The sequence below is a fragment of the Anser brachyrhynchus genome, assembly GCF_964034855.1.
Source record: "Anser brachyrhynchus genome assembly, chromosome: Z".
Lineage (NCBI taxonomy): Eukaryota > Metazoa > Chordata > Aves > Anseriformes > Anatidae > Anser > Anser brachyrhynchus.
Window position 1 is genome coordinate 77,806,014 of NC_137697.1, and position 12,835 is coordinate 77,818,848.

General features: G+C 35.0%; 1 protein-coding gene across 25 annotated transcripts in view; it reads right to left on the reverse strand.

Annotated features, from left to right (window-relative positions):
- KIAA0825 overlaps nt 1-12,835 on the reverse strand; it is a 256,762-nt gene that overhangs the window by 96,863 nt on the left and 147,064 nt on the right. Inside the window, exon 21 of one of the 25 annotated variants that reach the window (XM_080572664.1) lies at nt 1-6,759. This exon is cut by the window's left edge and continues 26,439 nt beyond it. The exons of 21 other annotated variants lie outside the window; for them this stretch is intronic. In XM_080572664.1, the coding sequence (XP_080428790.1) occupies nt 6,732-6,759 (28 nt within the window). In that variant the 3' untranslated portion in view covers nt 1-6,731. 3 more of the 25 variants (XM_080572663.1, XM_080572667.1, XM_080572662.1) reach the window with 3 other exon arrangements.

Consider the following 12,835-nt stretch of genomic DNA (forward strand, 5'->3'; position numbering starts at 1 on the left):
AGCAAATGAGGTAGTTGGGCCTGGAGCTCCTATACATATGGGACTCAAAAACAACCTATCACAAATAATTACTAAGCTAGAGCAGCTGTACTCACCACACTAGTCATTTAAAAATCAGGTCAAAGTTGCCTCAATTCTTTTTCCACTTTCAAGGACTTCTACAAATAAATTTTATAGTCTTTTTGCTTTTTTACATGTTAAAATTATTTCTATTATTAATAATTATGATGGAAACATCAGATGTTTTAACTTCCCAGATATTTCAGATATTAAATAGATGTAGTTTTATGAGAGATTGTAAAAATATGCAATTTTTATTTTCCAGTAAATCTTTCAAATTTTTAATAAGGCTATGAGCAAATACTATAACATGAAAATGCATTTACTGATATATAACATACATGCCGTGCATGCAGATACACATGGTACTACAATTCACCACACACACAGAAACTATACATATATAGGGATTTTTTTAAAAACAAAATATGTCATCTGGCTCATGAACAAAAGATGACTTGTATGGTAGGCATTCATTTATTTTTATGTCGGCAATTTTCAGATGGAAAGTAACTATTTCTTTTAAAAGCATTTTCCAAATTATGTGCTTTCAGATACACTTTGTTTTCAACCGCTTTCAAGAAGTTGCTTTCTAGCAACCACTACCAACTTTACGATCAGTTGTGAAGTAAAGGCCTGTATTCCATCATTTCTTTCACCTTGTATCTTTTCAGAATTTTGTGAAGAATAATATAATCTGAGATCACATTTTTCACCAGTTACATAGAGTTCACGATGTTTGTATTGAATTCGAATAATTTTTAAAGTTCAAAAAAATTCAGATAGCAGTCTTTCTATTCATAATTTTAAAATATTCTAACCTGCATTCCTATACATAAAAATAAAAAGACCCATAATGAAAAACATATATTTTATAATGACATACAGAGAAATAAAACACATTAAACTTCAAGAGGAGAGAACCAACCATTTATACACTATTACCTTCAATCACTTGAATGCAAGTCATTCATACCACCACTATTGCTAACAAGGCATCCAATTTACTAAACAATGAATATTGAAATTACATTTAAAAGGTACAAATGACTGTCCAAAGAATGACACTGAAAAATATTAAGTAACAGCTCTACCTCAAGATAAGCCTCACAATTAAAGAGTTTTAATGAAGAGAGCCTTCAAAGGCTAAATCAGGAGGCATTGATTAGATTGCCTCTAACTTTGTGTTTTGACACCTTCGTCTTTCATGGCATTATATTGTCTCTGTGCATCTTACAAAGGAAGCATTTTACTAAGCCCACACATGAACAGGAGACAGCAGTGCTTATAAAAGAGACTGTCAAGGGTGTGAGCCAAAATGGGTCTCATTTGGATTTCAAGTGAAGAAAACTCCTAATGCATTTCATTACAATGTATGTGAACCTCTGAAAAGAACTATGGATTGGGATTCTCATCCCTATTAATTTATTGAAATGGATTCAGTTTTTTTCTTGTATATCAAGAGAGACCATGTGTTTCAAGCAAGGTAACCATATTATAGTACCAAATAACCAAATATGCTATGATGCAGTATACCCTTCTGTGAGATAAAGAGGATGCAATTTTCTTGATAATTGGGATTTGAGTTCAGGAATAAATCCTACAATAGCTTGGCAACAAATAAATATTCTTTGTTACTATCAGGTTTAAAGATATGATCAGGAAGCTATGCAACATAGGGATAAATTCAGTCTTTGTTACCTCAGCAGGTTTTTACCATTTGAAATCCTGTGCCCCCCACCACACTGTCATTCAAATACTGACTTTTTATTTCATTCAGAAATTGCGTACGTGATGTAATTAGGATAACACCTATATAAGTCATATTTTATTAAAAGATAGCAGAACAGGACAGAGAAAAGTAAAAACATTTCAAAAAGATTGTAATACTTTCCAGATTAATTTAGCTCTAGAGAAATGCCATAGCTAGCATATCACCAATTATCTTATTCATAGTAAGAAAGTTTATATAAATACTTATTTGTCTTTTTCTTTCTTCAACTTTGATAATAAAATCCATAATCTGCTATTCAAAACTGTAAATCCCATTTTAACACAAAGGACAGGATACAAATTCCTTATCTGTGCTAAATAATTTTACTAATATAACAGTATTAAAAATAAGACATATGTTCTCATTGTTTTTAACACCATTAACCTTTAGAAATGATTGATTGTGCTACACCAATAACATTCACTGAGTTCAAAGCTCATCTATTTTTTATGGAAATCTTACAACCTGCTAGTTAAATTAAAGGTTAAATATACATAAAGTCTTAGAACAAAACACAAAGTATTCCATATGTGTGTAACTCATAAGTGTAGTACACAAACATGTGTATATAAAAACCTATCTCTATTTATAAACCCATGGCCAAAAAAAAACCCACAACTGTTCTGTGAAGATTTCAAAGATGGAGTTAAAGAATTAAGTCTGTGGAATATTATGCAACTACATCCTGCCTATTAAGTCAAGAACTCTACAGTCATCGCAATTATAGAAACAAATGTCAAGGAAATCATAATTAGAGATGAAGGTGTGCTTGCTTCCACACATCAGTTCTCAACAAGCATTATATTTGAAGCTAGAAGAATGTCCGGGGCCTATTTAACCTCCTTAATAACAATTAGGCATGTACGTATATGCATAACTATATCACTTTTTTTTTTTTAAATGTGCTACACGGGGAAGCACAAATACCTGTATGTGCAAATACATACATGCATTCAGTGTAAATTCAATTAACATTTTGAACATCTTCAACATTCGATTAAAAATATTTTTTATATTTTCATGTTGCGTATGTGGCATGTATATAGATATACCTGAGCAACAGAGAAATTATCAGGAATCATACAAAACAAATTCAAATCCAATCATAGCAATAAAGACTGCACATTTCCACATACAACATTAACCCACATGGACACACATTTATTTTATTTTTTAAGAAGAATCATAATTGAATTAGAATGATGCATGTTCCATATTTTATCTTGACAGCTTCTGTATACTCAAGCAGAGCCCATTAAACGCAAACATACAGCAGGTTACTTGTTGAATAATGTATTTCAAGCACTTAAAATTACTAGGGATTTGACTAAGATCTGCACATGAATACATATTTTGGACTTAATTTTCTGCACTGGCATTTCTTTAGCTGAATATACTTTAAATTCTACAATGAACTCAGTTAATATTAGGCTTTTCCAGGACATAACAAAGGTAATAACACTATCTTTACAATATAAACTTTATGACATTATGAATAAAACTGACAAGTGTAAAATTTGATCCATAAACTAAGTGATATACTTATGTTAATTTACCTTTTAAAAGATATTATGTGTTGCTCAGTTTTTTTGACAGGGCTTCCATTCATACTGACGACATGTTGAAAAACACTATATTTTCTCTCAATAAGGAAAATCACGTTATCCACTATCATTCTCATTCTGTCTCAATAAAAAATCAATCATCAAATGCTTGTTTCCAGTTCTACTTGTTAAACTGCCAATTTATGCATACTGTTCAACTCAGCTCAAATTCTTTCAAGACTACTTCTTATTCTTTTTAATGTTTCCTGTAGTATTCAACTTTTAAAAGAATAGGGAGAAAATAAAAATTTGTATACATATTTTAATAATTTTACATTTAGAAGTTGGTGATCTGATGAGGTTCAGAACCTTCATTTTTAAAGAAAAAAAAATCTTTTATGTGGTTTTCAAAGTAATAAAGGTCTGATTGATCTCACTCACTAAGGCAATTGCATCGGTTGTCTAAATGGTAGTAACGTCAATGTCAGATATGTGGTTATCTTTTCATCTTGGCCTATTCTCAAACGTAAAAATCAAATGTTTGAAGGACATTTCACTGACCTGTTATGGCCTCTGCAACTCTCAAACACAATACTACTATTCCTCATATAAGTGCCACATTTTGGATAAAAAAACAGTTGATCAATGATGCCTTTGCGACATCTGGCGGTCCTTATTATACATAAACTTTAGGTTTGTTTCCTTGTTGGCTGCTTTCAGTTGTTGTGGGATTATTTTAGTATAGTATTTTTATTTCATTTATTTATTTATTTGCAAACTTACTAGTATGTAAAACTTTAGTCCAAAAGGCTTTGATACCCCCTAGCGGGGGGACAAAAGCAATCTAGTCTGCAAAAACACAACGTGGTCTACCATGAATCCATATGGAGCAAAAGGTCACAAATCTTGAGATGCAGTGACATCATGACAATAAGACACTTTTGAGACAGAAGCTGGCTCATTCTGAATATAAAAAGGATACTGATCAAATGCTCCCACACATTTAAAACTATAGAGAAAAATAAGCATCCAAAGATCTTGATATAAATGCTTAACATAGGAGAGTTGAAGTATACCTTTGGCTTTCACAATTAAAAGATGCCACTGAGAACTTGACAAGTTTGCTGCAGAAGATAAAAAAGCTTCATTTTTATGTTTTTATCTGATGCTGAGAAAATGTCATTAAAGAAAAACATAACCAGTTCACAGGGTGTACATTCTCTATAACTCCCCAGCTCTTTTAAAATTAAGTTAGTTATACCAAAGCTTGTTCTACATGTTTCAGTCTTTTGTTTATCATTGCAATAAACAGTATTTTAAGCAACAGAAGAATGAGCTTCAATTCTTCATCCCTTTTCCCAAGTTTTTTTCAGTGCAGTAAGAAAAAAATCATTCTAACTCCTTCCTTACATTAACCACACGAATATTTGACATCCACTATATGAAACCTCTACTAATTCTTAGTCCACTGGGAAGAACTAATATGCTGTTTAAACTCAAATTTTCATTTGTTCTAATAATTAGCATTCCAGAACAACAGATGATATAGTAATCAAAAGATTAAATGTATAATATTAAATGTGCTGTGTTTTTTATTTTTAAAAGTCAACAGAACATTTATTTTAATATTTACTCATGGCAAATACCCCCTTTAATACTTTACTGTTCTGGAGCTTGTAACACAGAATCTTGTATGGGCATATGTTAGTCCTCACGTGAACAGATATGTAGCATGTGTTGCTGACATTGAAGAATAATGTCTAATAAATTATAACTGAATCAGTTTGAAGAAATCATATCTCAAAACTGTGCATGGGACTGACTAGATTAATGGATAGTCTGATGGTATAATTTGCTATATAACTCACTTATTTTACAGAACAGAAGAGCACTGGACACTCAAAATATCCAGTAGGCCCCCACAGAAGCTATCATTCAATTTTGAATTAAAATTACTGCAGTATCTATTTTTAGTGTACTTATATGGACAAGATACAGACCAAATACTGTGGCGCAGGCAGACAGTTGTTTGCAGATGACAGAAAGGCAACCACAAAATGAATAGGTGGCCAAAAAACCCCTGCTAATTCTAAGTAGTCTCCTCTTCAAGCCCCAGAACTGCAAACACACAACCTAGATTAACATGTTGAATTCAAGTTATTGTATTGAATTCACAGAGACAACTCATTAGATTAAGGATATGGATAAGCTGTTTCAGGATTATGTTTTAGTATGGAATAAAAAGATTAATCATTCATTAATACCCATGTAGGAAAATTCTGCCTGTGACAGCAAAGACAGATTAAAGTGAAAAAATAAATTTGACAAAGTTAACAAAAGACAGTACAAAATGTCATGAAGAGGCCATTAGAAAAAAGAAAAAATTCTCTCCAAATCACTGTAGATGAAACTGTTGACACAAAAAGAAGAAAAATACATTTAGGGATGGTAGGGACTGTAGAGTCAGCAATGTAAAAATCAGGAGTAATATAAAAATAGAACTGAAAACCAAAGCAGCCAGCTCTCCATGTTCAACAAATATCTATACATACTCAGAGAAGAAAAAAGGAGACTCCACTGATATATTAAAAATACTGAAGAATCATAATGGAATCATGCATATTGATGGGAGGTGGAATACTCACATATACATACACTACATAAAATGGACTGATTATATTGCAAAGATGAACATAGGGTGATAAAACTAATAAATTCCACAAGCAAAACCATTCTTGTTAAAGCTGTATGGACAGACATTCTAGACTTTTAGAATACATGCATGCATTCCTAGGGCTATCATGACAAATCCAGACTTACCAAGAAGGATACTGAATGTATAAAAGACTCAGACTGAGGAAGAAACAAAATCTACAAGGATGCTACTTAGAATGATTTTAGGTATTTTCATGTAAAATGGTCCAATAACATTGTGGTAAAAAGTCTGCAAATACAATATTAACACTTTCAGGGGTTATTTTGTGGAACAATCAGTTGTACAGAACGAACAGGAAAAGTTGTTGATAGTCTAACTGAATTATATACAAGAAGCTGAAATTAAAATTAAAGGAGATGAGAACTAGCAATGGTATTGTACCTTCATGCAATTACACACACTGCAAGAGGAAAAAATATATCAATCTTAATATCAGCAGGTGAAAGTGGTTACCATCAAAAGCCTATATTGTCAGAAGACACTAGGATCCATGTGGCTGGCTCCAAACCCATTGTGGGGTTGGAGAGGGTCCAGAGGAGGCCCATGAAGTTGAATAGAGGACTGCAGAATCCATCTGAAGGACTGAAGGAGTTAGGTCTTTTCATACTGGGGAAGAGAAGGCTCAGGGGACACCCCATCACATTACTCGCATACTTACGGGGCACCTACAAAGAGGACAGAGGTTCTCTCTTCACAAGCAGCCACATGGAGAAGACAAGGGGTAAAAGGTTGCACCAGGTAAGGTTTCATCTTCATATACATAAGAAATTTTTAACACAGAGATCAGTCACTGCAACAACCTCACCAGAGATGTGGTCAAATCCCACTAGAGGTTTTCAAGACGCAACTGCACAGGTTGGTAGATAATTTCATCCAGGCTCTCTTTTCCCTTGAAAGGCTGGACTTGACAACATAGTCATTGGTCATAGCCAGCCGGGATTCCTGAAGGGAAAATCCTGCTTAACTAGCTTAATTACCTTTTATGACAAGATTACATATCTAGTTGACCAAGGGAATACAGTAGATGTGATCTCTTTGGATTTCAGCAAAGCTTTCAGTACTCGCCTCACAGTATCCTTCTGGACAAAACGTCCAACATACAGCCAGACAAGTACCCAATAGAATGGGTGAGAAGTTGGCTGATGGTTCAGTCTCAAAGGTTTATAGCAAATGGAGTTACATCGGGCTGGTGGTCAGTCACTAGCAGGGTTCTCCAGGACTCTGTTTTGGGGGCCAGTTCACTGCAACATTTTTCTAAATGACTTGGATGCAGGACTCAAATGCACACTAAGTTTGAGGATCATACTAAGTTAGGATGACCTGTTGATTCCCCTGAGAGTAGAGAGGCCTTGTAGAGAGATTGTTACAAATTAAGGTGCTGGACAGTCACCAACAATATGAAGTTTAATAAGGGCAAGGGCTGGCTTTTTCACCTGGGATGGAGCAATCCCAGATACATGCACAGACTCGGGCATGAGATGCTGGAGAGCAGCCCTGCAGAAAGAGATTTTGCAGTTCGGGTTGACGGCAGTTGAACATGAGTTAACAGTGTGCCCAGCCAAAAGGGTCAACCATATCCTGGGGTGCATCAGGCACAGCACTGCCAGCTGGTTGAGGGAATGAACTGTCCCACTCTGCTCTGCACTAGTGTGGCCTTACCCCAAGTACTGTGTGCAGTTTTGGTTGCCACAAGATAAGAAGGACATAAAAGTATTCGAGAGCGTCCAAAGAAGGGCAACAATGATGGTGAAGGGTTTGGAGGGCAAGACGTATGAGGTGTGGCTGAGGTCCCTGGGTTTGTTCAGCCCCGAGCAGAGCAGGCCAAGGGGAGGCTTCATGGTGGCCTGCAGCTCCCTCACGAGGGGAGCGGAGGGGCAGGCGCTGAGCTCTGCTCTCTGGGGACAGCGACAGGACCCGAGGGGACGGCATGGAGCTGGGACAGGGGAGGGTCAGGCTGGGGGTTAGGGAAAGGTTCTGCACCCAGAGGTGGTCGGGCACTGGGACAGGCTCCCCAGGGACGTGGTCATGGCACCGAGCCTGCCAGAGTTTTAGAAAAGTTTGGACAATGCTCTCAGACGTAGGGTTTGATTTTTTGGGTGGTGCTGTGAGAAGCCAGGAGTTGGACTTGATAACCCTTGTTACCATAAAGTATTACAGAATATCCAGCTCACAGTATTCTATGATTCTATGAGCCTAACATAATTTTTAGAGATAAAGAGACTAATAGATTTTGTTGTTTTTTGTTTGTTTTGTTTTTTAAAGAATAAGAAATTTATTTATTTATTTATTTTATTTTTAAATAAGGCTTGGAAACCACTTGCAAATAGAATTAAATTGATGAAAGACTTAAAAGATCATGGTATAAGGAGAATAGTTTCCGCGAAAGTAACTCAGTCATCACTGAACTAAGAATCAATAAAGTAAACAACAATTTGACAATGTTTATATTTCTAAAAGCATTAGAGCAATTCCTTTACACTGCTGCAAAATAAATTAAGGCATTGTCTTGAGGGAATAAGCACCTCATAATCTGTTAATTTTCTGTTAGAAATATTTAACAACAGTGAAGACATTAGAACTATGAAAATAGTCACACAAATCTTGTTCCAGACCCACTGCTTTTTGTGGTTGGTAAGAAAAAAGGAATAGGTACCCTTTACCAACTGACTGTCATTGATTTTTTCTTGTTCAGAAAGTTATGGCCTGAAGCTGGCTGAGACTGGTTAGTATTAAGTCATTCTGGTTTGGGCACAGTATTGGAGAATGATCTTTGAGCCAAATTTCAAGAAGTCTTAATGTCACAGGTCACCTTGATCCATGACAATTTGGGTTTGAAAGTTTACACAGAAATAGGTCAACGATCTGTTTGTGACACATAGGAACAAATGTCCAGGGGAATTACTGCTGCATCTGTCACCTATATTAAGTACTTGGTATACTGTTAAGCTGTTTGCAGACATTGGCAAAAGTGAACATAACTTTTCTTTATAAGTCTACTACTTCCATTTTCAAGAGTGTTTTTAATTTTTTGGTGTCTGACAGCAGTTGTAATTACTCCTTTTCCTAGAGAGGTCTCAAGTTTGGGGTCCCATACAATGTCATTCTGTTATTGATAATCTTCAGTGCAAACATGGAATTTTTTGGAGGCGATCAGCAAGAGAGACAGATTTGCTGTTGGCACTGGCTATTTATATTTGAAAGATGTATGATCTTGCATCTTTTGCTTGTCTTTGTTTAATGTAGGTTGATGCTTCAACTAATTTTGTGTGTAGATGGGACTGGGTCTAAAAATAATGAGCCTGTTCTTAGTCTGAGTCATATTTATGACTTATTCCGTATAGGGAGCTTCTGCTTGTTTCTCTGAAACCCCATCGGTGTTGTGGAAAAAGCGAGCTTATGAACACATTCCAGCTCGTGGCTATAATACAAAACAACTAGAAAATTGACACTTGAGCAAGCATCAGTTCACCTAATGAACTGAGTGTATGCTTATCAGACAATCTGTGATTACCACAAAAGCCCCTTGGTCTCCAGATGAGCTTAAGGTGCTGTCTATGACCTCATAAAAGCAGTAAATAAACTGGGTCTGGCCTACTAGAGAACTACTTTCCATCTGTGGATTGCAGTAGGTGCAGCAGAGACACCCCAGAGAAGAATTCCTTTTCTCACAAAGAAATAGGAACTAAAGAACATCTACAAGATTAGCTTGACCTCCGTATATGGGGCAGTCACATCATCTGAAAACCAAGATCAAGAAAGATCTTGAATATTGTATTTCTATATTAATGAGAAAAAAAAAGTCATCTCACATTAGAAATTGTGGCTTCTTTCTTTTCAAACACAGTATTGCCACATATTTCTTTTTCCAAAGTCATATATTTAGCATTCAAATGCTGTTCCTGTTTATTGCTAAAATTCTGAAAATACTGCATCCAATTTTTTTTACGCAACACTCATTTATCCACCATGAGCTATGCAACAGAACAGCCAATTGGCTTTATGCATCTTATTCTGAGACTAAGTACATTAAATGCTATTTCTATAGAATGATCTGACAGTCATTCCATATGAAACAATAAATAATGTGATGTTGAAAACATGAGGGAAATGAAAGAAAACTTACTTTTAAAGCGGTGCTACTACTTAACATTTTAAAGATTTCTTTTGTACTTGAAAGACAATAAGAAAGCTTTTGATTTTCTATATACCATTTACTGAGGTTTAACTATATATCATACAAATGCTTTCAGTTTTTATCCAAATGTGCTGTTAAATTACCCATGTAATTATCCCAAGCGAAATCATTATACTTTTTTATTGATAATTTCATTAACACTTTAGTGGGAAGAGTTTGGTTGCATTTAAAATCAGCTGTCACTATCTTTATTAATATAGTTAAAGGAACTATTTCTGTATTATTCTGAAGGGTGTTTTTTGAGGGAGTGTTTAATTACTGAGTTAAAGCAACAACGAGAAGTTAACAGGCACAAATACAGGCAATAATCTTTGGTCAAATTTGGAACAAAATAAAATTTTCCCTGGTCCCAACAGCAAAATCTGTTTTAAAATATACTACCATTAGAATGAAATTACAACAGCTCTTTCTAAAATGGGTGACGTGACATGACAGCATTACGTAGTTTAACAAGTTCTCCAATAACATAGAGTAGCACTGTGTTGAGTAATCAAATAAGATCTGTTACAGATATACCTTAAAGACAGATACAGTCTAAGATCTGTTTACAGAGCCTTGTAAAGACAAAGCAGATATGATTTTGATATATCACTATTATAATACCTTATTACTTCATCAATATATGCAGCACCATTGTTTTGTCTTTTGTGTGCATTGTGCTGTTGCTGAACCTGCAAGCATTACACTTTATTCAGTTCCATTGATTTAAATGGAATTAGACCAAAATAACTTTACAACTGGTGATCCAGACATAAGAAGCGGAGAACATGGACTGCAAAGTAAAGTTAATTTCACGTATGAAATTCAAGACCAGATTTTTTTTTTCTTTTTTAAAGCTGGGACACCTTCTCATCTGCTTCAGATTGTAAAGAAATATTTTTAGTATCCTGAGCATCCATATTTGGAAAAAAATGAGAGTTAGGGAGACCACAGAATTAGCAAATCCAAGCAAATTCATATTCATTGCTCTTTGACAGAGTAAAATTAATTTTTATCTACAGGGAATATTTCAATTTAAGGATAATCTGGGGGAGAAAAATTAATGGGGCGCTATAAGACCTCTTACTAGACTTTCCTTAATTCCAGGGGATCCACAGAGTTTAAGGAAGAATGATGTGGAAAAAGTGTACAGATATTTCATTGTTTAGCTTCTTATTATGTTTTTCTCCCATTAGTGCAGGTGAAAAATCCAGGCCTAGTTGGTTAAATAAGAGATTCTAAATCCTATCCTCTAAACATTTTAGGACTTTAGGACTTTCAGTCTACAGTACAGCACTACAGAATAACTAGTTTTTGTTCCAGATACTTTTTGTACTAGAAGAATGGACTGGAAAATCATGAAGAAAATGGTCTTTCATTTATATGCATAAAGTCTCTGTATTAATTTTTCCTGTTGAAGCTTTTGTTCACATTTAACACACACAACAACCATATAAACTTATCATTGCAAATCAAAACTGTGTGCTTAAATGAACTTATTATATTAAAATGGGCAACAACTAAAACAGTGCCTGTTTTTCCTTTTGTTTTAAACAAAAATTGTCCCTTGCAAAAGAGATTTATTTATTTTTTAATTTTTAAAAGTCAATAATTAAAACATTGCAGGGTTGTATTTTTCAACTAAAAGGGGAAGAAAAAAGTTTAAGAATGTTTATAGATGTGTCTAGTTTAACAGTTTCATGTGTTGGATGTGACTTTCACAGTCTGTTGGCACTTTGCAGGAAAGCCATCACACCTGTGACTTGGTTGTTGATTAATGAGTCTTTCAACTCATCACTACCATCCGAAGAAGGGCCATGGCCTTTCTAAGCTTCACTGGTTTATTCGCCTTCCACTGTAGTCCTACCAAGGTATCTTCTATAAAGAAAATCACACCTGGTTAAGACTAATGAAAACCTCAATATGTCATTTTCTAGACAAGTCAAAAAGCATGTAAAACTAGACAAAAGATGTATTCAAGCAACATGAATGCAGTTTTGTCATAACCTGTCAATCTAAAGACTAACATAAAAAAGCTTTCTTCAATGACATTTTCCAGTGTCAACTATTAGAATGACAATTCTGAATTCCCTCTTTGCTACATGATGCAGGATGCATAATGGTTTCCCAATCTTTACAAAGACTAATTTTTTTGTTAGATCCCAGAAAGATGTTTATAGTGGAAAAACAAACAAACCACATCACCAACAACAACCGCCACCAGTTTTTCTGGGCCAGATCATCAGTCAGCATGTTAGTTCAGAAAGCCCCAAATCACAGTGCCTATGCAGGTTTTAAGGTGACTATATAAGTCACAGTGCCTATTAATGGAACATGTGAAATTGCCTAACTCTCCCATATTTAATTGCGTCATGATCAGAAAACTTTCTGGGGAAGATTTACTTTGTCAACTGGTCCTGGAGGAGAGGCAATTAGATCTTTGGGACTTCTCATCCTTTCTTAAGCAGTTAGCTGTTTAACCAGGGTAATCCAGGCAGGATAATGGAAGTGCATCCAGCAAGGCCATGTGAGAAAGCCAAAAAACTGTGGGAAAGCTGTTGCTCTGG